This window comes from Ceratocystis lukuohia, assembly GCF_044167205.1.
Source record: "Ceratocystis lukuohia strain C4212 chromosome Unknown Supercontig1_pilon, whole genome shotgun sequence".
Classification (NCBI taxonomy): Eukaryota; Fungi; Ascomycota; class Sordariomycetes; order Microascales; family Ceratocystidaceae; genus Ceratocystis; species Ceratocystis lukuohia.
The window spans coordinates 773,978-797,741 of NW_027263520.1; the positions used below are offsets into that span (position 1 = coordinate 773,978).

General features: G+C 49.2%; 7 protein-coding genes across 7 annotated transcripts; 6 read left to right on the forward strand and 1 right to left on the reverse strand.

Moving 5' to 3' along the window:
- Window positions 1–565: 565 nt before the first annotated feature.
- HOO65_010201 (uncharacterized protein) lies at window positions 566–2,408 on the forward strand (the record flags this gene model as incomplete). Its single annotated transcript, XM_071005651.1, has 5 exons — window positions 566–647; window positions 796–1,271; window positions 1,358–1,721; window positions 1,797–2,013; window positions 2,144–2,408. 5 exons carry the CDS (start codon window positions 566–568, stop codon window positions 2,406–2,408), a joined length of 1,404 nt encoding a protein of 467 aa, XP_070862023.1.
- Window positions 2,409–2,970: 562 nt separating this feature from the next.
- On the forward strand, window positions 2,971–4,074 carry HOO65_010202 (von Willebrand factor type A domain protein; the record flags this gene model as incomplete). Its single annotated transcript, XM_071005993.1, has 2 exons — window positions 2,971–3,043; window positions 3,308–4,074. 2 exons carry the CDS (start codon window positions 2,971–2,973, stop codon window positions 4,072–4,074), a joined length of 840 nt encoding a protein of 279 aa, XP_070862024.1.
- Window positions 4,075–6,290: 2,216 nt separating this feature from the next.
- Window positions 6,291–6,962, forward strand: HOO65_010203 (uncharacterized protein; the record flags this gene model as incomplete). Its single annotated transcript, XM_070999666.1, has 1 exon — window positions 6,291–6,962. The coding sequence occupies one exon, from the start codon at window positions 6,291–6,293 to the stop codon at window positions 6,960–6,962; it is 672 nt and encodes a 223-aa protein (XP_070862025.1).
- Window positions 6,963–10,842: 3,880 nt separating this feature from the next.
- On the forward strand, window positions 10,843–12,432 carry HOO65_010204 (uncharacterized protein; the record flags this gene model as incomplete). The annotated part of the gene is made up of 1 exon (XM_070999667.1): window positions 10,843–12,432. The coding sequence occupies one exon, from the start codon at window positions 10,843–10,845 to the stop codon at window positions 12,430–12,432; it is 1,590 nt and encodes a 529-aa protein (XP_070862026.1).
- Window positions 12,433–13,903: 1,471 nt separating this feature from the next.
- On the forward strand, window positions 13,904–16,508 carry HOO65_010205 (Protein MEMO1; the record flags this gene model as incomplete). The annotated part of the gene is made up of 4 exons (XM_071005449.1): window positions 13,904–14,093; window positions 14,231–14,643; window positions 15,425–15,609; window positions 15,704–16,508. The coding sequence occupies 4 exons, from the start codon at window positions 13,904–13,906 to the stop codon at window positions 16,506–16,508; spliced, it is 1,593 nt and encodes a 530-aa protein (XP_070862027.1).
- Window positions 16,509–19,126: 2,618 nt separating this feature from the next.
- On the forward strand, window positions 19,127–20,587 carry HOO65_010206 (syntaxin 1B/2/3; the record flags this gene model as incomplete). Its single annotated transcript, XM_071005808.1, has 2 exons — window positions 19,127–19,132; window positions 19,358–20,587. 2 exons carry the CDS (start codon window positions 19,127–19,129, stop codon window positions 20,585–20,587), a joined length of 1,236 nt encoding a protein of 411 aa, XP_070862028.1.
- Window positions 20,588–21,900: 1,313 nt separating this feature from the next.
- On the reverse strand, window positions 21,901–22,884 carry HOO65_010207 (anaphase-promoting complex subunit 11; the record flags this gene model as incomplete). Its single annotated transcript, XM_070999668.1, has 1 exon — window positions 21,901–22,884. One exon carries the CDS (start codon window positions 22,882–22,884, stop codon window positions 21,901–21,903), a length of 984 nt encoding a protein of 327 aa, XP_070862029.1.
- Between the last annotated feature and the right edge of the window lie 880 nt (window positions 22,885–23,764).

The window sequence follows — 23,764 nt, forward strand, 5'->3', positions numbered from 1 at the left end:
AAGCAAGGTACAGAATGAGTCCCGAGTTTCTTCGTCGTCTGCCAGTGAGTTTATCTCCATTTTATGTATTTTATTAGATTTTATATCGCCCTGCCTCGTTGTTGCTTTGCGCGCCGGCCTTCTTCTGTGCAGTAGCTTGTTGCTGTGCCTGTGCTCATATTTGGCCTGTGTACATTATACAAGTACCGTTGCATGCATCGCTGCCAACTTACACATCACCACAACACACATATAGACTTTGCCTCCCCTTTCTTCTGCTCATCGTCCTCGTCCTCGTCCTCTCTCCCTCCCCATTCCCACCGCTTCCCACTGCTCTCTGAAAGCTGCTTGCTCTCCCCCCCTCGTCTTCGTTCTCTGTCTCTTCCTCTTCCTCTTCCTGTCCTCGGGATTTGTACTAGAAAAACAAACCAAAGCCTAGCTTGCCGTTCCCTTGCAATCCAAGTTGCTCATCCTTTGTGCCTTGGCCTTCCTTTATATATTCCAGCCTGGAGCACTTCTCTTCCATCACCTCGACCTCTCCTCGCCCTTTCCTCTCTACCCCTGCTCTACCTTCCAATTCCTCGCAATGTTTGCCAATCGCAGATTCTCTATCAACCGCCATACTGGCGTGCCCAAGGTTCGCAAGAACAGCGAGAGTGTTCTCGCCGGTATGTCTTGCTCTTTCCCTGCCTCGTCCTGTCTCATCCCCCTCCTCCACTAGTGATGTCATCTATAGCGGCTACAGTTGCCTTATCAAGCCGTCTGTTTCTCCTCGCCTTACTGACTCTCGCTTTCTTTGCCTTTCCCTCTGAACAGAAAACCAGTCTCGCATCCACCAGCAGTTCAGACAGGCCCACGAGGGTCACCAGCCCCATGCCGGCCTAGACGCCAGTCGCTCCTCGACCGGTGTTGTGTGGTGCACTGAGCGTGCCGCAGAATACGGCTACCTCGAGGCCCCCGATACCTGGGCCAACCTCGGCCAGGGCGCGCCCGAGGTTGAGGATGAAATCAAGGGCTGCTTCCCCCGCCCCTCCACCATCGATGTCTCCATGGCTGCCCGCGAGTACGGCCCCACTGCCGGCATCCGCCCCCTGCGTGAGGCCGTGGCCAAGATGTACAACGAGCACCATCGCCAGGACAAGGAGAGCAAGTACACCTGGGAAAACGTCGCCATTGTGCCTGGTGGCCGTGCCGGCTTGATCCGCATTGCAGCTGTTCTGGGCAACTCGTACCTGTCGTTCTTCATGCCCGACTACACGGCCTACAACGAGATGCTGTCGCTGTTCAAGAACGTAAGTAGAATGGCCTGTTCCAGCAGTCGCCTCTTTCCCCTCCCTCGCCAACTGTGCAGTGTCCCGCTAACACTCCCCGCGTCCAGTTCGCAGCTGTCCCCGTCCCCCTCAACGAAAACGACGACTACCAGATCCATGCCGAGAAGGTCGAGGAGGAGATTGCCCGTGGCACGTCAGTCATTCTGACCTCCAACCCCCGCAACCCCACCGGCCGTGTCGTCGCCAACCCCGAGCTGTCCAAGATCCAGGACATCTGCCGCGGCCGTGCCACCTTCATCTCTGACGAATTCTACTCGGGCTACAACTACACCAGTGACTGTGACGGGTCCACAATCTCGGCTGCAGAGAACGTTGAAGACGTTGATGAGGATGATGTCATTATTATTGATGGTCTTACTAAGCGCTTCCGCCTTCCCGGCTGGCGTGTGGCATGGATCCTGGGCCCCAAGGGTAAGCTCAGCTCTTCGTTTTGTCTCCCGCGTCGTTCATTTCTGTGTATATATCTAACCATTCTCCCATGTGCAGAGTACATCAAGGCCATTGGCTCCTGTGGCTCATACCTTGATGGCGGTGCCAACTATGCTTTCCAGCAGGCCGCTATCCCTATGCTGGAGCCTGACCTGGTCCGCGAGGAAATGATCCACTTGCAGACTCACTTCCGCGAGAAGCGCGACTATGTCGTCGGCCGTCTCAAGGAGATTGGCTTCAGCTTCAAATACGTGCCCGACTCGACCTTTTACATGTATGTGCAACAGCGCTGTCTTTTTGCTCCCTCCCGTCTTGGTCTTCCTGCTGTTCCTCCCCCAACCCCCTTTGCTATCTATCCCCTACTCAAACTAACATCCTTTTTCTCTCTCTCTCTCTCTTACCAGCTGGCTCAATCTTGAGGGTCTCCCAGACGCCATCTGCGATGGTCTCAACTTCTTCCAGGCCTGCTTGGAGGAAAAGGTCATCGTTGTGCCCGGCATCTTCTTCGACCTTAACCCCTCACATCGTCGCGACCTCTTTGACAGCCCGTGCCACCACTTTGTGCGTCTGTCGTACGGCCCGCGCATGGAAGTGCTCAAGAATGGCTGCGACGCCATCGAGCGTGTCGTGAAAAAGTACCGTGAGATGGAGGAGGCTCTGGAGGAATAGACGCCCGGAAGTCGTCGGGTATTTTTGCGAGTGATTTGGTTCTGTACTAGACTTGGTGAAGCCGAGAAGGGCTACGGTTTGGCTATGGTATATTTACGATGGGGGCTTTGTTTTTGCTTCGTTTATGTTCTCTGCGGTGCGCTTTTCTTCTTTCTTCTCTTTCGGCGTTGCAAATTCCAATATCTTCGACTTTCCTTTTCATGACCAACGAGTCTACGTCATTGGACTACAATGTGTGGCGTCGATGTGGGCTGTTCTGGGCGTCAGCTTGTAGCATCACGGGAGACTTTTTAGTATATTTTAGTCTTCTTTTTTTTGCGTTGTCTCCAAAAGTAAAGCGTACTTGGCGGTCATCAGGTCTCTTATCTCCAAAATAGCCATAGCCCAGCTTGAAAGTGGTGCTGATGGTTTTAGAGGAAGTTCAACTGAGCCTGGGTAGTGCTTAAGAAGAAGCAGCAATCCAGTCTCGGTTTTCACTACATGCTCACAGCTGCCCTCTTCATTACAGTCTATCTTGCCATAGGAAGCTTAAACAACCGACTTAAATATCCTATCTCTAGTCATGGGAATCATCAAGACTCTAATCAAAAGGAGGGCTTCCATCCGTGCGGATGCTGCTGACCACACAGCAAATAGTTCTAGCAATGTGTCAAGGAGACGCAGTTCCAATGCCAATACAAGTTAGTGATAATACCCATAGCAGCCTCGGGGTTTCCCATGCATATAGGTCTCCGTCTGAGCTGGCAGTATGCTAACATCCCATGGGCGAAGATCAACCTGTGGGGAGCCACCAAGAGCCTCCCCCGCCATATAGCAGCCCGACCAACTATAGCCTCGGATCTCCTGGCACACCAGACCTCGCTGCTAGCACCCGAGAGCCTCTCTTAAAGAAATCGAAGCTCGCCGTATCCCAGCGACATCTACTGACGACGATCCATATGCCTTTTTAAGCTCCTTTGACACCGTCTTTGTCATTGATGACTCTGGCTCCATGTATGGCTCGAACTGGGCCGAGACTCAGGAGGTTCTCAAGGCGATCATGCCCATCTGCACCAGCCATGACGCTGATGGAATTGATCTGTACTTCTTAAACTATAAAAGCAAAAATGCCGCACCATGCGAAACCAAGGGACCTAATGGTTTCTACAGCATCAAATCACCCGCTGAGATCCAAAAGATCTTCGACTCCATCAACCCATATGGCACCACGCCAACGGGCCAGCGGCTGCAAAGCATCCTGGCGCCGTACCAGCGCTCGTTAGTAGAACAATCAAAGAAGAAGGGCGCGCTCGCCGAGCCCATTAAGCCTATTAACATAATAACCATCACTGATGGTCGTCCATCCGATGACGTTGAGGGCGTGATAGTCCCAGTTGCTCGCCGCCTGGATTCGCTGGACGCGTCGCCGTACCAAGTTGGCCTCCAGTTCTTCCAGGTCGGCAGCGATGCGAATGCTACAGCAGGGCTGCGAGAGCTGGACGACGGGCTGGAGGAGATGAATATCAGGGATATTGTCGATACGGTGTCTTGGGATGGAGAACTCGGCACGGGGCTCTCGAGCGATTTGATTCTCAAGACAGTGCTAGGCGCAGTGAACAGGCGACTAGACCGAAAGCGCTGTGATACGCCACCGGCACGCGACAGCTTAGTGCGAGCTCAAGAGTAGTGTGTGTGAATACAGGCAGAGTCTTTTATGTTTCTACCCACTGTGCCCTCCCTATATAGGTCCGCATTTGCACACTTGTTCGGTCTTTTATCTTCTACGCCTGTTTGCTTCCTACTCGCTTCGTGCTAGCAATGTGCAAACACCATTCATTATTGATTGATATCAACGATCTTGTGCCACTGTAATCAGCATCGGCATTAACATTAAATGAAATCACATTAATGCCTGCTTGGCCCTGATTGCTGTAGTCACACAAGCATTGGGTCCTTTGAGCCAAGAGGACAGAAAGTCTACGTTTATTTCTTGTAGCACGCATCAAGAAAAAAGGGAAGGAAAAAAAAAGATAAAAAAGGAGAGCAAGAGGACAAGAGGACAAGGCGAGGAGCTTCACTTCACTGGTAGTGCGCTTGGTCGTTTGTCTCGTGATTGCGGTCTCTGTAGATAGTTGGCTGTCCAAATCCATGTTAGTGCGTGATTGAATTTCTCTCATTTTCTTCCTTGTATTATACAATCCACCCTCCTAATTAATGTGCAAAACGCGGAGAGAAGGAGCCCGTGATTCTAGGTGGCTGGTAAAAAAAAAAAAAAAAAAAAAAAACACCCGGTAACAGAAAGAAGGAAGCAGGCAACTATGTCGCTCGCCTCACTTCTTATTCGCTCAGTTTCCAGTTTTGGACCGTGTATAAAATCTTTATCCAGCCCAACACCAGCTTAGTGCAAGTGCATTCCTTGCACAGGAAAATGTATAGCACCACCCATGTACATGCACAAGATTTAGCCGTTTTATGCTTGTTATGCTCCCTGCATAATATGTGCATATATAGCCTGTGTATTGTGCGTCTCCGCCGTCTCCTCGCTTTGCCTGGATTCTCGGCCTACGACCCACTCGCACATCATTGGTCAAGCCCCCGTTGGACGTCCCGGCCTGTGCTAAGCAGTGGGTCTGCTATCCAGAAAGGGCCCATAAGTAGTACGGAGACGGCACACACGTGACTGCCAGGGAGTGTGTTATGTAAGCCGACTTCATTCCCAATGTGGCTTAGTACCGTTTTTGATCGGGGACCATCTACTGAGCTGGCTGGCCGATTCGAGCTTGAGAAAAGAAAGAAAAAAAAAAAGCGGTAGTCTTTTTCTCTTAGCTAGGCTGGTCTAGCCCCCCCCAAACGACCAGGTACCTCTATGCTTATTCTTTCTAACCCATGCCTTAGCCAGGGCAAGACATGGAAGGTTCAAGTAGCAAACAACCAAAATACACCATTTTGCAAGTACCTATTAAGTACCCATGCTACGCTCGCTGCTAAGGAAACGCGTACCCATAAACGTCGCTTTTGGCTTGGCTCAAAGAAGTTCCTAGACTCTCCAGAGATCCACCAGGAAACCACACCAAGCCTGTAAAGCAAAGCAACTGCTCTCTACTGCATCGCCAATTGCAGGCAAAAAGAAAAAAAAAAAAAAGGTAGCAGAAAAAAGAAACCCACCCCAAAACTTGGAACTTGGTCAACTTACACCCTTTTTGTCCGTCCTCCTTCCTTCGTCACCTTTCATCACTTCTTTCTCTTTTTGCCCACCCATGCCCATACTTTCTTAAAGAAGCCAGTCCTCCCATATTCTTTCCCTATTTCCCTCCCTCCTCAACCTGTACTCTTTCTTCCTCTTCTTTTTCCTCTCTTCACCCAATTCATTTCACTTTTATCTTTCTTCTTCTTTCCTAACAACTCTTTCTCCCTCATTCATTGCTGTTCCCACCTATTCCCTTCTTAGCTCTCTGCCGTCGTTGCTGGCGCATCTCCTTGGCACTCTCTATCAACCAAGTCCACCTTTGTGCCCTCTATCTCGTCCACGTTCCCAAGGCCATCTCTTTGCTCTAGCCTCTTCTTCAAGCTCTCTTGTCCTCCTAGTCCACCTCCTACATCATTGTCACTTCTTCTTGTGTCGCCTTCAGCAACCTTCTCCGTCCCTTTTTCCTTACGCCGGACGTTCTTGTCGCAACTCGTCGCGTCTGCTTCCTGCACTAGCGCCTTTTAATCACAACTTGCGCCGCTTCCAGCTCTACTGTACTAACACTCCTAACCTTGTGTCTTTTTTAGCAGTCTCTTCCTCTCCCCGTTAAACCCATTCATCTTCTCTCCATCACAGCAAGCTCGCATTGCTTTTTTTTCAATCCTCCAAGCGTCCACCCACATCTGCCGCAAACAACAAGCTGCCCATTCGTCACTATGGCTTTCTTTGAGCGTTCTTCCTCTGTCCTTACCCTCTCACCCCAGCCCGTCCACGGATCCCATCCTTTTTCCAGGATGACTTCTCCCGCCAACGCCTTCAATCGCTTCCAGAGTCCTCCTGCCCGCCTGGGTGCTCTGTCTGGCAACCGCAAGCGGTCTCGTGATGATGATGAAGACGAGGAGCAGCAACAGAATGACTCGCAGATGCGTCCTCGCCGCATTGCCGGCGCTGTTGGGGCTAAGCGTGTCATTATGATGCCCACCTCCCAGTCAACTCCTACCTTGAGCAACGCTCACCAGCCCCAAACCGTCGACGAACTCACCCTTCATCTTGGTATTGGCTGGCGCCGCCTGAGCTCTGAGGAGCATATCCGTGCTGCTGCCCGTGGCTGGGCTCGCTACATTGAGATGCACTACCCGCTGTCCAATGTGACAATCACTCTGGAGAGCAAGGGCTTGCAGTCGTACTTGGTTGAAAGTAACGAAGGCTTTTTCCTGTTCTCTGAAGACCTTAGACAGGGCCGTCTAGTCAGTCGCACCCGCGAGGGTGTTCTGGCCAACCTCAAGACCAACCCTCCCGTCTTTGACTCGTCAAGCTACCCGATGTCTGCCTCGGAGACGTCCAGAATCCAAACGCCCGTGCAGCAAAACGGCATGCAAGTGTGCTAATTCGCCAAACAAAATCAAACTACTGGTGCTCTCGCCTCGCGACTGTCTGTAGTTGGCTGTCCTTTTTTTTTTTTTTCGACTAGGCTTTTGGCCTGCTCGATCCTTGAGCCACTAGCCCAAAATCGTCTTACAACAATCTTCGAGTCGTTTTCCAGGGCAATCTGGCAATCTTTTTTTTTCACTTGTCTTCTTCGTCTCTAGTGCTTGATGCCTATCCTCCCACGAGACGCCTCTTCTCACACCTGTTGGTATGAGATTGATACGGAATCTTTAAGTTTTGTTGCATCTGTTCTTTCTATCACTGTCGTTGTCGTGCTGTCCACACAACACATTCTGGCTTTGCTTGGTCTTGTTTTTTTATTCTTTTTGGCTTTGGGTTTCCTTGCTCTCGCTCGGTTTTTGTTTCTCTTTTCCTCCTGGGCTGGGGCTGACGGTTCGGCATGTGCGGTTTGGCTACAACGATCACAGGTTTCTTATCCTCTTGAGGTTTCCTCCCATGCTTGGTTTGCGTTTTTGTTCTTTTTATTCTGGCACTAGGTTTTTTTCTTTCTTTTCATCGTCCGCTTTTATTATTTCGCCACGGGATCCGGAACCGCGTCTGTTTTTTATCGTTAACTGTTTTGACTTTTTCATTTTAGTGTTACTTCACAAGCCCTTTCCAAGTCTTGCTCTTTCGCTGCGACTGGCAGCAAAAGACAAGGTTTGTTGATAAGTAGGCTTTTGCCTTTAGCAAAATGTTGCTTTATTTTTTCAATAGCTCGCCTTTGTATTTTTACTTTTTTTTTACTACAATAATTGAATAAATGTCCCGAGTGATGTGACAGATGGATGAATAGCACATGCTCTGCTGTCCATGGCAACGGGTTTCTATCCCTTTCAAGCTCTTTTAATGTATTAGCTTTGACCTTTTGTGCTGCTGCTGAATTTGGTTTTCCAGGGCTCAGACTATGAATGAAGTGAAACCTCGCTCTGGACCCAGGCTCATTCATTTACATAAACCAACTCCCTTGTAAGGTGGCTGTTTTACTTGCCTATCACAAAATAGAAAATATCACACCACACCACTAGCCAACCAAAACTTGCTAGGGCAAGGAAGGCTTGGCCCGCCTGATCCCATTCAGCCGTCTTTTGTGAAGAGAGAGAATATTTATAGCACGTAGACTCCAGGGAGAGAAGAGACAAGAGAGAGAGAATAAGAGGCATGCCTGTACTTAGCCAGAGGAAGAGCGAGAGAAAGGCAGGCTCTGGCTCTCCACTAACAGGTTCATGGTTATACCATACCAGGTTACAAAATGAGGGTTGGTTGCTGAGTCCAAGCTTCATTATGGCGAGGGAGACCGAGGCTAGACTTGTCGCATCGCATGCACTTGCTTGCTTGCTTGCTTGCTTGCTTGCTTGCTTGCTTGCTTGCTTGGTCTTATTGCCTGTATTTTCTCTTGTCCTATCAACACGGGCCAATCTTCTAGTTCATGTATGGCTTGGAGTAGCTGCAGCCTGGAAATGGCGAAGCTCGCACAAAAGAATTGTGGCGTTATGAACTGCACAATGTGTGTTAGCCGAAGATCAGCCGTACAGCCCTTGGCCGCGGATCGAGAAGGAGTCCAAGGTGCAAGAAAATGCCAGGGCAGGAGGGGAGGAGGATGAGAGTATGTATAGCTTAGAGATAAGTCGCCTACAGTAAGCGAGTGCTACATGTCGATTAAGTGAATGCCAGAGGGCGATGGATTCATGGAGAAGAAGAAGAAGAAGAAGAAGAAGAAGAAGAAGAAGAAGAAGAAGAAGCAACAAAGCAAGCCTATGGATGTTTGGCTTGATGCTTTAGTGAATGGGAGCCCAGAAACCCATCCATGTATTCATAGCTAATCAAAGCACAGATGAAGCATATTCATGTTGGCTTTCCTGGCTGGCTGGCCGTTGCCCAGAGAACGGAGAGCCAGCTCACTCAGCCAACAAGGGGGCAGCAAAGACAGAGAGACCAGGAGCAGAGCAAAGATGTAAGCTGCGCTGTTATGGCATTTTGTGCAAGGGCTTAACGTGCACTGACAAATGAAATTGGAGGCGAGCAGCAGGGCTGGTGTCTGAGCAGGGAATGTAATTGGCTCGTGTGAGCTGCTTTGTGCACTAGTTTTGTGCATGTTTCTGCACATCTCTGCACATTTGCAATCCTGTGCACTTAGTGCAGTGCCTGTGAGCCCCTGCCGTTTTGCTGCTGCATGGAAAAGGGCTTGAAACAAAGCTGCAGACACCAATCAAGCTGCAGGAACGGGCTTGCTCTTTTCATTGGTGGCTTTCCTTGTGAAGTTGGACCAAGAAAAACTAGAAAAAGCTGTGCATAGCTGTGAGTTGAAACTATAGACAAGCTATTAATGCTGCTGTTCTAGCCGCAGCCGTAGCCGCAGCTGTATCCGTAACAATGTGCTGCTATGCACTGCCTGTGCCTGTACCTGTACCTGTACCTGTACCCCTACTCGGTCCTGTGACCTAGTCACGTGACTATGCTGGTGGAGCCGTCTTAAGTCTGCCTTGTCTTATCTAGAGGCAGCCAGCCAGACGCACGCTGAAAAATATTGAAGCCAAAGCCAAAGACGAGGGCGAATTAGCAGGAACAAAAGAAGAAATAGAAACCTTCCTCCTGTCCGTCCTGCTTTCGCTCTAAGCTGAGCTTGGACGCTTCCTAGGCTGTGACTGGTCTCAACTCCTACTCGCTCCGCTTCTAGCCATGCGTCCTCTTTGCCCATCTCCTCTAGGCGGCTGACCCCCTCACTGCTCTCACTAGCTGCTATTGGCTTTTGCGTCTTAGTGCTTGCACTGTTACTATCCTGATGACGATATATTATATTATAAATTGTCTTGGAGGGTCATGAGCATGAGGGGGAGGGGTCGCTACCCGCTCTAGGAGAAGAGAGAGACCAGCGGCGGCCTTACAAGTCTACAATCGCAATCTTCGCTGCTAGGTATATATGTACAATTTTCCTTCCCTAGCTCTGCATCGCGCCGTGAAGCCATACCATACCGTCCTTGACTTCTCGTCGATTCGTGATAGCATGCCAACCTATTCTGAAGCCGCTATTTCTGTCCATCCCCCCCAAGAACTGTCTGTCTTGTTGATTAGTTGGCTCCCTCTTTTTTTTCTTCCTTTGCTCTGCTGCCTTCGTCTGCAGGCAGGCAGCCCTCTCTTTTCCTCGATTTCCTCGCCTCGCCTGCTGCTATCTTCTCTTCTCTTCTCGGTCCTATAGGTTTGTCTCCACGGCGAATAAGAAGAAGCAAACCCAGTGCAGGAAGCCTGGAAAAGAGATACACAGCATCAAACAGAGCCGAAGAAGGCCTCTGACTGGACAAGATACACGACGTGGCCTGGTTCTTTTTTTCCTGCTTCACTATTTTTGCTGCTATTTTTTCTCTTTGTTTTAGTTAGCCATGCACTTTATATGGTCGACAGCCTGAGCAGGAACAAGAAAGAAGGAGGAAGAAGAGAAAAATACGTGTATTGTATTGATGGTGGCTTTTTATTGAATTTGTTTTTATCGCTATTACCGTCACACTTGGGCGCCTTTTTTCCTTTTTGCTAGCCTTGGACCTTTGGCCGTATTCCTTTATCTTTTGCGCCTTTCTTTCTCGTCTTTCTCCGTAACTTGGCTTGCCTTTTCTGTGCTGTTCTGCTCGTGGGGTCGTTCAGCAACTACAGCTTGTTTGGTTGGCTTCGAGATCACCGTCTTGGAGCTCGGCTGTTTGGCCTGGTCGGAAACACTACTAATAGCTGGTGAAATCCGCTCTTGCCTTGGCATATTCCCACTCACTCACTCAGCCTCACCGGCATTTGCACTCGTCATCCCGCATTTCTCTCTCGCACTTACACACACCCCATACACTCTCTCTTGCAATGGGGCCCCCAGTAGGAAGCCTTAAGCTGGGAACTCGTTCCGAGCTGGGCGGCTCTTACCCCATGCACCCCATAGCATCGACCGTCTCACGGCCGCTAGACCACCGCCCCAGGCGCTCTCGCCGATCACATGCTAATGGGTCATCCTACCTACCACAAAACGAGTTCCCCGTCTTCTCCCAATCGGGCGACGTCGAGATCATCATTGGCCTGGGATCCAACAGTTCCTTCCAGAACCGCTACTTGCTCCACAGCCATACACTGTCTCGCTTCTCTGGATTCTTCGAGGCCAGCCTGCGGCCTGAGTGGAACCTCTCGGCTTCAGAGCCATCCCAACTCACTCACACAGGAAACGCGGGCGATGCTAGGTCACCAACAATCCGCCCTCCAAAGCTCATGTGGCGATATGAACTCGATCGGGGCGACACTCTGGACGAAGTCCCCATGTTGGTTCAGAAGAAAGCCACCAAGCCTGCACCTCCGTCCATTTTCGGCGCTCCCCCTTCCTTAGCTTCTGTGTCAAATGGCCGCACCAAGACAAATCTACTTCCACAGGCTGCTCAGTCCACAGCCAATCTCTTTCAGGCCGTCACCCCTTTTGGTGCTGTGGACCCCGATGATGACGACATGACCGACACGTTGAGTTTTCAAGACCAGGACCTGATGCGCGACTATGACAACATGTTTCGCATCTTCTACAACTATACGCCCAACATTGACAGCATCAGCATCGCTGATGCCTATGTACAGTGCAAGTCGCTGCTGCATCTAGCTGACCTCTATGATGCTCTGGACGTCGTCGGGCCGCGTGTTGACCACCACCTGTTGCAGTTCCAGTGGAGGCTGTGGAAACAGGTCGCAAAATACCCCATCAGCTACCTGCGGCTAGGCTATATGGCACGCAGCAAGCTCATCTTCTTAGAAGCCCTAATCCACGTTGTAGGCCAATGGCCCGCAGGCGAGCGCACGCTTCGCGCTAGCATGCCTAACAGCGTCTTGGAAATCATCGAAGACAAGGTTTCAGATCTGGAAGAACAGGTTTCCCGCGTGGAAAGCCGTCTGTTCCGCCTGACTCTGTACACCAAGACGGGCGAGCCTGTGACGCCTGGCACGTCGTATCTTGATTGGCTAGCCGTCAGCTTTTTCCGCCAGTGGTTGGTCATGGAAACAACCCTACCCTTCCAGCCTCCGCCGCCGCACGATGGGCGGAGACACCATCATAGTCACCACGATAATGCACCTCCCTCTATCCCGCCAGTACAGTCTCTTAGCCGCGTATACCGCATTCTCGGCGCTCATCGTCGCTCGTCTTCAGCATATCTGTCACGCGATGAGTGCAAGCGGTTCCTCAAGCTAACTCCAGAACTGTACAGCCGCGAGAATCTCCGCCGTTTCGAGAAGAGTGTAAATGAGCTCAAGACGATGGCGTGCGATCTAGTGCAGCCGCTGATGGATAGTGATTTAGAGCTGAGCATGGCAAGCGGGCCAAGCAGTGCAGGCGCTGTTTCTGACCGCATGATTGATGACATTTCCTACCTGACGTGCACCCAAGTCAGTAATCAAGATATCCCATGGTCTATAGAGGACTGAATTTCCTATGTGTCATGGAGTCTGCGGCGTTGTGTCTGTCTTTTAGTTTACCTTTTTTGAGGATTATTGGGTTTATATGATATCACGAGCGAGTTATTGACGGATTTCAATAATAGGATACGTATGCAAAAGAGTTGAACAACGTGAGCGTAGACGGAGAGACAAGAGTGATAGAGCCATGAAGTATGCCCCGGTCCATATTTCGGTTGGACAGTAGCCGTTCTTTTTTGTTGGTCGTCGCACCAGTCCAACTACGTCAACAAGACATCTTACACATTGATCAAAGAAAACCTGGTACCAGCACCATCCACCCGTTAATTTTGTTTCATTCAACAGCCCACATTCTTCGGCGCTACTCTCCCCTTCTCAAGACAAAAAGGGACACTTAAAAAACGGTCAAGCCATTGCCGCTGCCGCTTCTAACATGAAGGTCAAAATCACAAAGTGGCAGACTGTGGCTACCTGGTGCTGGGATCTGCCCGAAGACGACGTTTGTGGTATCTGCCAAGTGCAGTTCGATGGCACATGTCCGACGTGTAAATATCCAGGCGATGAATGCCCCATATGTGAGTGTGCTGTTTCTGTGATACCACCTATCACCGCCAAGTTTGAGAGCATCAGCGACAGATAAGTTAACATGTCTATGATAGCGTCGGGGAAATGCGCCCATAACTTTCACTCTGTGAGCGTTCCATGTCTTTCTTAAAATATACACACAGAAGTCGCTAACTATTGCCCTCAGCATTGCATCATGGAGTGGATGAAGCAAGACGCTGCCAAAGGCCAATGCCCTATGTGCAGACAAAGTAAGTGGATGCCTTCTCTTCACCAACAACGCTCCTTGGCTGACATGCAAACAGCATTTGAGATTATCGGAAGCACGACGCAAAATCGGGGGTAGAGACTATCAGAATAGGGACGAGTAGAGCAACATGCGCATTCTAACCCCATGCAATGTGTGCTTTTGTCGTCATTCTGTTGAAGCCCTCAGGCGAAACTATGTTCCTAGAGCTTTACTTTTGTACTTTCTCTTGATGACTGATGACCTTTTTTTTTTTTGCTTTATTATACTTGGCCTTTAACCTTTAACCCCTCTATATTCGCATTTGATTTCTTAAACGTCCATCTCTCTCCAATGTTCTGGCTGTTCTACTGACAGTGTGTTTTATTTGTCTTCATACTCCGCACTGTGCGTGATCAATTTAAGGATAGCGCGTTGAATGCTCTCTCTACGCGACGCACCTTAGCAACGGGTGCTTTATTCCCCTGCACTATCTCTAGGATATCTTAGTCCGTATTAAATACTCCCTATTGATAGAATTCCACATCACTCAGCTCGTCACATACACACAAGATATCTATCATCAAGAACATCAACGTAGTCACAATCTACTCTAACATACGGCCAGCATCGAACCCCCTAAACTGTTTAATCATCACAATATCTGCCACACCTCCAACAACCGACACCATGCTCCTCAAGCGCAAACGCTCCATCGATGATGGCATGAGCTCCTCGTCTGTTATAAACCACATCGCATGTTCCCCTTTCTCCTCCAACTCCGGCTCTAATACATCAGCCTCTTTGGTATCTAATGCGCCCTTCAGCCGCACCATGAAGCGAGTGCGTGATCTGCGCCCATCAGAAGAGCAGGTACATCGTAAGTTGATGAAAATAGCACCACCCAAGTGCTGTGTGACTTTGTTTCAGAATGCAACGTCTGAGTCCTTGATACATCGTTCTTCGGGCCATGCGCTCCGAATCACCTGGATGGACGCTAACAACTAGTCTACGCAGAACATACCCTCAATCTCCTTATGAAAGGCCAGCGGGAACATGCTGCACAGCAAAAGCTGCAGTTGCTCTCTCACACCTCTTCCTCAGCCGACTCTGCCGCCTACGTATCACCAGCACCATCGCCGGCACCCCAAGGAGACGGCCCATCGCAGCAACAACAAAACTCAGAACAAACACAGGAGCAAGCCGCTGCAACAGAAGCAGCGCAACCACAACAACAACGCTCCCTGCACAACTTCTGGAAACTCCCCTCCACTACTGCCCCAGCACCCCCAACCTCCATCCAACCCATTACAGTCGTCATACCAGAAGTCACAGCATGCGATGACTGTGGCAAAGTACTCAGCAGAGGCGTGGAACCTGATGGGGGAGATGTCGATATGGAGGATGGATACTTGGACTCCCAATGCACGGTGTGTGGCAAGAACGTCTGTGGGCATTGCTCAGTATCAAACATGGGCGAGAATAAGCACTGTTTGCAGTGTGCTGGCCCACGTATTGCGGCAAGGCCATGTCGACCCGTTGGCGGGCGGTTGTTTTGGAATGGCCAAACTTAACTTGAGAATTTTACTGCTGCGTTTATTCATGTGGTGACTCGGGCGCGTCCATGTACTCTGCAAACAAAACAAAACGTCTTGCTTGAAACATGCCTTTCGACTTGCGGTTTGAACTTGAATTGAAGAAAGTGCCGGTGCACCTATCGTAGGTAATGACCCTAAAGTAATTAACCCTAGGAACTTGGCAATGAGGGGCAATATATCACGGGAACACAACACTTCCTTTCTTGAGCTAGCTATACGTCAGGCATCAAAGAGCTGAACCATCATGCATCGCGATTGGCCATTGGCCATTGGCTAGTAAGGAGCCTCCCATTCCAGATTCATCACATCGCTATCCAACCAAAATAGACAAACACTATGGGGCGCATTTTATTTGATTTAGAGCAGAGACACCTCGGTTCTTTTTTTATAACATAGAACGACCGACAACTTCAAGTCCAAAAAAAAAAACCCCAATTTATTCGCCAGACAAGTGGTGGTGAGTAAAAAAAGTAGATACAAGCATTATCAGTGATTTTATTTCCACGCCTGCTGCTCTTGAATATCGCTCATCGGCTCATTCTACTACGCAACCTTTGTGACATTTTTCTACCTCTTTGCCGTGTCCGCCCATCTAAATCGCCTCCCACTACAGCGTCTACCCCCTCTTGTCAACATGGTCTTCCGCAAAGGCATTCGTCCGGCTAGCCATGCTGGAAGCTGGTACGAAGACGATGCGCAGGTCCTCAGCGACGAACTAGACGAGTGGCTTGATAAAGTCCCAGATTCAGCCGATGGGGAAAACCTCCCGCTGGCAAATGCGCGTGCCATCATTGCTCCGTTTGTCCTTACCTCCCTTCTCCAATTCTTAGCTGTTGACAGGAAAACTTGTTTCTTGGCCGCTAACACTCAGTCAATTTTTCTCTATTCTTAGCCATGCCGGATACACATACTCTGGGCAAGCCGCTGCCTGGGCTTACAAGAACCTTAATCTCGATAAGATAAAACGGGTGTTTGTACTGGGCCCCTCACACACCTACTATCTTCCGGGGTGTGCCCTATCCACGGCAGAAAGCTATGCTACGCCCTTTGGAAATCTGCGCGTGGACACCGACATTGTAGCCGAGCTTGGGGAGGTCCTGTACGACTCCATCCCCGAAAGAAACGAAGTGCAAGAACACTCGCTAGAGATGCACATGCCGTACCTTTACAAATGCCTTGAGCGTACCCACGGCTCTGGCAACGAGTCTAACTTCCCCTCCATCGTGCCCATCCTTGTTGGCGACCTCCACACCGACGAGGAGCAGGAAGTCGGCAAGCTGCTCGCCAAGTACCTCCGCGACCCCACCTCGGCGCTAATTGTCAGTTCCGACTTTTGTCACTGGGGCAAGGGCTTTCGATACTGCATGTATGCCCCGGACAAGACTATCGATACACTGGCGCCATTGCATGAGGCACCGCCCGTGGGGAAGCCCAAGATTCACGAAACTATTGAGATGATTGATCGCATGGCCATGGACGCCATAGAGACGGGTGTGCTGGCAAATTTCAAGAAGGTCTTGGACGTCACAGAGAATACCATCTGCGGCAGAAACCCTATCGGCGTTGCTATGGCCATCATAAGCGAGCTGCAAGCTGGGAGCAAGTTTAAATTTGTCCGATACGAACGGAGTATGTTGGCCGAAAGCCTCTCAGACTCTAGCGTCAGTTACGCATCTGCGTATGCCGTCCTAGAGTAGAGGGCCGGGGGCATAGTGTAAGTATAGGCCTGTACTAGAATTAGGGGGCGGATTACCGGCCAAAGGGCCAAAGGGCCAAGGGCCTGGCCTGGGCTGTCTGTGTTCGTGTCTCAGCGCTGTCATGGAAGAGTGGAGATGTGCACTTTGATGCGTTTGGGCAACAAGGTTTTTGCTACACAGCGAGTTGTGAACTAACTCAATATGGCTGCGCTGCTTGTCTAAGAATAGAACAGTGAGCTGATATCTCCTCAGTTGGGCTTCTGCTGTTTAATAATACTCTGAATCTCGATCAGTCAAGGTTTCCTCCTGCTTAACCCTAACGACCACAGGCCTTCTCCTCCTTTGCAAGAGAAGAGTCAAAGGCATGAGAAGAATTCGGTCATGGGACTTGGAATCCTGGAAAGCCATAAATAGTACACATGGTGTCGTGGGAGGGTGGCCAAAAGGCAAGCTCAAGACCATAATTACCAATCAAAGCCGGATGTAAGAAACATACGTGGCGTGGCTGTACACGAACAGAAACAGCATGCTATTCACTTGACCACGTAAACTCGAGTCAACTTGACCGGCAAACATGATGTTATTTCCTACTTTTTTATTCATTTTGTTTTGCTATTTTGTTTTCCTAGTTTCTTACAAGTTGGTGCCAAAGGCTTTTTGGGCTTGTTGTTTGACAGGAAGGATGTAGCGCCAGATCCAAGCCATGATCTCAAGTACCAGTATAAACATGGGGGGTTGTTCATTGGTTGGACATTACTCACTGAACACGACAGCTACTGAAACTCCATTTCGTCTTTACCTAGACTTCTTCTGTGGCCATTAGCACAGACCAACGCTTCCCGTTAAACTCTTCTCGGCCGGATGTCTCTGTCTCACTATAAGAAGTCTAGAGAAGCTTGGGTAGTTCCACATGCAGCAGTATGCAGTCGACTTTTCCCTCTCACGCTCTTCTCTTCAACAGTGGAGACAAAATCCACAGCACAGCCCTTAGTCCAGCTTCCTTTGGGCAGTGCAAGGCAAAGGGAAGGTCATGATATAGCATGATAGCATGCATTAGAAAGGGTCAGAAGGAAACCCGCAGGCAGGCAGGCATCTGCATTCACAATTTGCACCACTGCGTCCAGTGGCAACGATATGTTATGGCTTAGCCTCCGCAACGTCAGCTTCCTGGCACCAAAACAAAAGGAGACCAAGACTTAGCGCTTCATTCCTCGCAAGTGAGAAGAACCCTAGTGCCAATTATAGGGTTAAAGACTCTCCTTATTGAAGGGCTATCGTGATCGCCCTTTTTGTTGACCGCTAAACAGCCCCTGCTACATTGATCCCCCCCCCAAATATGAAATTCTTCTGGTCTGGTCTTGGGAGTTATATACCTAAATACCTAAAGGGGAACGGGGGTTGACGGGTCAAGGTCCACTGAAGCAGAAAGGTCGATCGGGGGGGGGGGGGGGGAGTTGAAAGCTAGGAAGGACCCTTCCTTCTTGAAATCCTTCTATTGACTTTCAAGGTTCAGCATGAAAGCCAGAGTTTTCTATGCCCTTAGTTGATCTTGGATGTAAGTATCATTTCTTTCTCTGTCCTGGGTCCGTATTGCTAGCGTGCCCTCTTCATAACTCCGCCACCGAGGGTACTTTGCTTAGTGGTAGGGAGGGGGCATTACTTACTCGGCTGGCCTTTTGTAAGATGGATGATATTTTCCCTAGGCTTCTCCGGGAAACTTGGTGCTATTTTTTGTAGGCAATATTATGTGAGATTCTGTGTGCGTTCACTTGGGTCTACATAGAACTCAGAACTGCAAATAAAAACAAAAATATTTACGTTTTATTACTATTTTATGTCACAAGGGGCACAAACGCCTAATTTTTCGTTTATTTAATCTGGCAAGTGCAAGTAGTGCGGCGTCTCCTCTTGGTCTCTGTTTGGAAAGCACTGGTTTTGGCTTTCGTTCCTGCCGCCCCTGGTTTTGGAGCCCAGGTCCTTCCACAGCAAGAGCACAGCACCACCAGTATAGGATATGCAAGGTAGGGTGAGTTCCTGTTGTTGTTGCGTTCCTTCCTTCTTAAGATGCGTGCTAGCTTCCTCTGGTTCTTGCAAGGGCCCGCGTCTCTATTTCGCTTCTTTTAATCATTTCATTTCTGCCAAACTTTCCTTGCTTCATTTCTTCCTCTGCTTTTTATTTTTCCCTAACCACTGTCTGCCGTCCAAACCTTTATCATCAAGTTTGTCTCTCTTATTCTTTTGTCTTTTTATCACTGGTTGACGAGAAAAGAAACTACTCTATTCTATTTCCTTCATCTCCTTTTACTTGACTGCAGTATTGCCCTTTTTCTCCATAGTTCGGTTGCACCCTGTCCTTAAAATCTAACAGAAATTCGACTTTGCCTGTCGCAAAAAGGGACCGCAGACAATATCCTATCTCATCTCCTTTAATTTCCTTACGACAATCCAAATAAATTTGTTTTTCTCATCATCATACAACGGAAAGGAAAGCATACAACAAAACTACGTGATAACCGCATTAATTCCCGCGGTTCTCTGTCGACGGCCTTTACAGCCAAATTTTACCAGCTTGTTCACACTCTCTTTTTACTTATCCACACTCAGCATCTACCACCATTATGAGCGTGAGTTTCCTAACCATAGTTGCCTCCCCCTGACTAGAACACGCGACTAACAGTATTCTCACAGTACGGGTTAGTATTCATTACTTGCAGCCTTTCTACTATGGACCAACTGATGAGACGACGCTTCTATGATGCCCAAATTTCACAACACATTGAAGTTTTTTTCTCGCGTACTACCAATACTAACGGCGTCTATTTCTAATCCGACTCAGATACGGTAACCAGCAAAATCCCTTTGAACAGGGTCAGTACGGTGGAAACCAGTACAACAACCAGTCGCAGCAACAGTACAGCGGAAGCCAGGGCTATGGAGGCGGCGACCAGTATGGAGGAGGTATGTTTGCGTCTAGACCACAAGACGCCTCGACGAGCCCTAATGCAAAGGCCAAGGAGTTGACATTGAAGATAGGTGGCGGTGTGGAAATGTCAAACTTGCCGTCCGGAGGTGGTTCCAGCAACGACCCCAACGCGATTCTTAACGAGTGCCGCGATATCGACAACGGAATAAACGAAATTGAACGCAGTCTAGAGCAGCTGCGCATGCTGCAACAACGCTCTCTAGACGATGCCGACACCTCGGCCGCCAGCGCTACAAACCGTCAACTGGACCAGATTTCCTCCGATACAATGAACATGTATCGCAGTCTTACCGATCGTATCCGCCAGATAAAGTCTAACCCCGAATCCCGCCAGCCCAAGAACTCGCCGCAGGTTGGCCGCATCGATCGCCGCCTCAAGACTGCCATCAACAACTATCAGCAGGTCGAGTCTGCTTTCAGAAAGAGGACCCAGGAGCAAATGGCTCGCCAGTTCCGTATTGTTCGGCCTGATGCTTCCGAGGAAGAGGTGCGCGCTGCTGTTGAGGATACCTCGGCCTCTGGCCAGGTCTTTAGCCAGGCTCTCAAGGATAGTAACCGGATGGGCAACGCCCGCGCTGCCCTTAATGCTGTTCAAGACCGCCACCAGGCTCTGCTCAAGATCGAGTCTCAGATTGTTGAGCTTGCTCAGCTGTTCCAAGATCTGGACACGCTTATTGTACAACAGGAAGAGACTGTTGTGCAGATGGAGCAAAAGGCCGAAGAAATCGTCGAAAACATGGACAAGGGTAACGAAGAGATTGATACCGCCATTACTAGTGCCCGGTCCGCTCGTCGCAAGAAGTGGTGGTGCCTGGCTATTTGCGTCGCCATCGTCGTTGTTATTGTCATCATTGTCATTGTCTACCTTGCCGCTACGGGCAAGATTGGCGGCAGCAACAACAATAACAAGCGCTCCTTAGGATTTGTTCGCAGTCCCTCCACCGCTCCAGTCGCTGAGACGATCCCTATCGCTGCCCGTGCTCTCTCTGATATTGCCAAGAGACAACTGAACACCGCCGTGCCTCGTGAGGTGGTTGACAAGGTTCTCCAGCTACGTGGTGGCCGGTGGCCTGGAATGATGAGCAGCCATGTATAAATCTACCTGCATGGCATAGCATGCATTTTGCTGTACGCCTTTGGCTTGTGGAAATATGATACCCCTTATTCTTTTGCACAGCTTCCTCGACACCATAACGAAGTGATGAGATATTCGTAGAATCTCTCATTGATCTTGAACTTTGGACAACGGGTCAATTTGGTATTGTTTCTACCACAACGTCGGCGGTCTGAATCGCCTTGAAAACCTGTCGTTGCAAGATGCGCCCGCATATTTTAACACAACTAAATACCCTATTTCCTGCTGGGGGAGAGGGCTATTTCTTTTTCACTTCTTGGATAATCCCTTTACTCGATATTTTCGCCATGGTAGTATCCCTTGGCGGCCATTGTAATCATCCATCTTATCCTACCCTGCTCATCTTCTTTCTTTTTTGTTTCTCTTCCCGTCCCTTCTTTGTCATTTACTTGTGTGCTGTTACTTTTCTCTTTGTCTTCGTTCTTGGGGTTCTTAAATGCCGGCGCGATAATTTCTTTCTTTGCGTTTTCTATTTCTTTTATTTCGTGGCTTTTGATTATACTTGTCTGCACTGCACACACAGGCCCCTTTCTTCAACATCACCGACATCCATTTCCCCCTATTCAGGCGTTTATTTTTTTTCCGTTGGGTTCTTGTTTGCTCGCCGTCCCCGTTCCTGACTACCTTGTTGTAAAGTCCCCCTGCTTGAATATATCCCATCTTTTATTTTCTGTGTTATTTCATGCTATTTGTGGACATGTGCTTGAATTTTGCATACCCTTTGTGACTCGTTACTTTGGGTTTTTTTTCTAAGTTTCGCATAAGGCTGGTAGCTATTGATTCATGTATGCATCGATCAAGATCCCACTATCTACTCATGACGATCAAACTATTGATTCATCTCGGAACATCTACGCACTGCAAGAAAAGGGAACACGTGAGAATACTCAGACTAAATGTAAGAAACGAATAAATAGATGTTGTAGTTACTAAGAAGCATGAAAAAAAAAAAAAAAAAACAGATAATAAGCGAAAAAAAAAGGGAGCCTGTTCTGTGATCCGAGGCGTCATTTGTACAAGTACAAAGCTGAAATAAGCAAAGAAACACCGAAATTTTCGAGCCGTGAGCCGCGAGCTCAAGAATAAATAAACGATCTGGTTAAACTGGAGAACAAAAAGCCAGAGGAAAAGAAAAGAAATGAAGACGAAGATTGTACATATTACACGCAGAGAGGAGAGAGAAGACTGATGGAAGGCGGCATGATCGGGTAGTAGTAGTGGTGGAAACGGTAGACACAAGGCTCGCTGGGCCATGGCTTGGTCAGATGCTGCTACTAGACTGGGGATTTTGGCGGTGCGTACGCGGGCATCTTGCCTTTGCCCCTAACATCGCTACCATCCGCACTTGTAACATTCGTGGAGTCTTTGCGCCGTGGGCCTTCAGTAGTGCTATGCATTAGATCGAGACGATTCTGCTGCTGCTGTTGTTGCTGCTGTACTCGGATACTATGCTGCAGATTCGCTTCGCCCGCTTCGACAACTTGGCTCAGCTTTTTCATACACTCATCGAATTCGGCCACAATCGGCGCATAGTTCTTTGCGCCTGGCTCTAGGAGTGGATTTGATGCCTGGGGATCAGGGAAATGTTCGACTAGGACATCAACACTTTTCGGCAAGAGAGCATCGGTGCCAGTAATCTCCAAAATCATGTCGCCGTCACTGTCGGAACCGTTATTGGCAGCATTTCCGGAGGCTGCGGCAGTGCTCATGCCACCACCAGCGGACGTGGGACCAGGCGACCCACCCAAGGGCATAAACTGGGCGCTTGTCACAGCCCAGTCTGCGGTTATGCTGGAAGCGGCAGCCACGGTCCAACCGGTATCTGCATCGGAAGGCTGGAGATCGACGATAACGGCACGATCATAAAGACCGGGGTTGCGGTTGTTGGCAAGTTGAAGCGCATGTGTGAGGGTATCGGGCTCATCATCGCTGAAGATGTAATATACTTGTGGATGGTAGGTCGTCCCAGTAGATGTGTTGGTGACAAGGGTTAAAGGAGGGTCGAATGGGCGGACGGTCTCTTGTTCATGGACATCAGGCTCGTAAAAATCCGGGGGACGGCTAGAATCGGGAGAAGCGTGGATTGTCGCATGAGCTGCCGCATCCGTAATGTGGAGGCTAATAGCGGCATCAGAACTTTTCTTGTCGAGTGGCGGGTGCTTATCATGAAGAGACACAGGACTTGGTGCTGCTGATGTATGCACATGTCTTGACGGCGATGAACTGGAGGTGCCCTCAGGGCCGCTGATCTCGGCCATAGCGATGAAAGGTATGTTGGTAATTAGGTCGAAGTAACGTAGATAAGACAAGATGGCACGGTGCGCGCCTGGAAGGAAAAGCAAAGCAAAGAGAAGAAGACACTGGCAGTAGAAAATCAGGCAAGGTTGAAATTAGAGCCACAAAGACAAATGCGGACTTTACACTCAGCGAAAAGGCGTAGTAGCAAAAAAAGGTAATAAAGGTACAAGCAAGAAGGGAGAAGGGAAGCCGAGTAGCGATGCTTCAGAACTTTATAGCCCAACAATAAAAAGCGCAAGGAAGTTACAACGATGATGAGATAAAAATGAGGGGAAACAAGCTTCACGCATTCAACTAATGTAAAAAAAGAATAAATAATTGACACCAGCGCCAGGCTACGATGAGGGCTTGAGCATAACAATGACATAAGTCAGAAGTTAGTACCTTGGTTGTTCCTTAGCAGTCAGTTACTCCCAACCCCCTGTGCTTATCTTTCTTATCGCACGTGACTACATGGTTGCTTGTCTTTGTACGACCATCATAGCCCAGAGGGAGAAAAAAAAAAGCCCCACTGTACTCACCGCCTAATTTTTCGATGGGCAGAAAAAAAGTCGTCGCCTTTGGCTTGAAGCAAGTTTGGGGACCGAAAAAAAAAAGATCAAGTCCATCGTTATTTTTTTTTTAGCGGGAGAAGCACGACGGAAATAATTGGCCGTATATCCTTCTATCATACGAAATAACGGACGGCATTGAGACCAATACCAACATTATCCTTCTTCTTTTAGGACTACTGCGTCTCCTTTGGCCAATTCTCCTTCTACACCGGCCTCGACAAAGGCATGATCGCGGCTTGATTTCCCCTTGCTCTTTTCTCCTTTCGAAAAGTCCTTGTCCCAAATC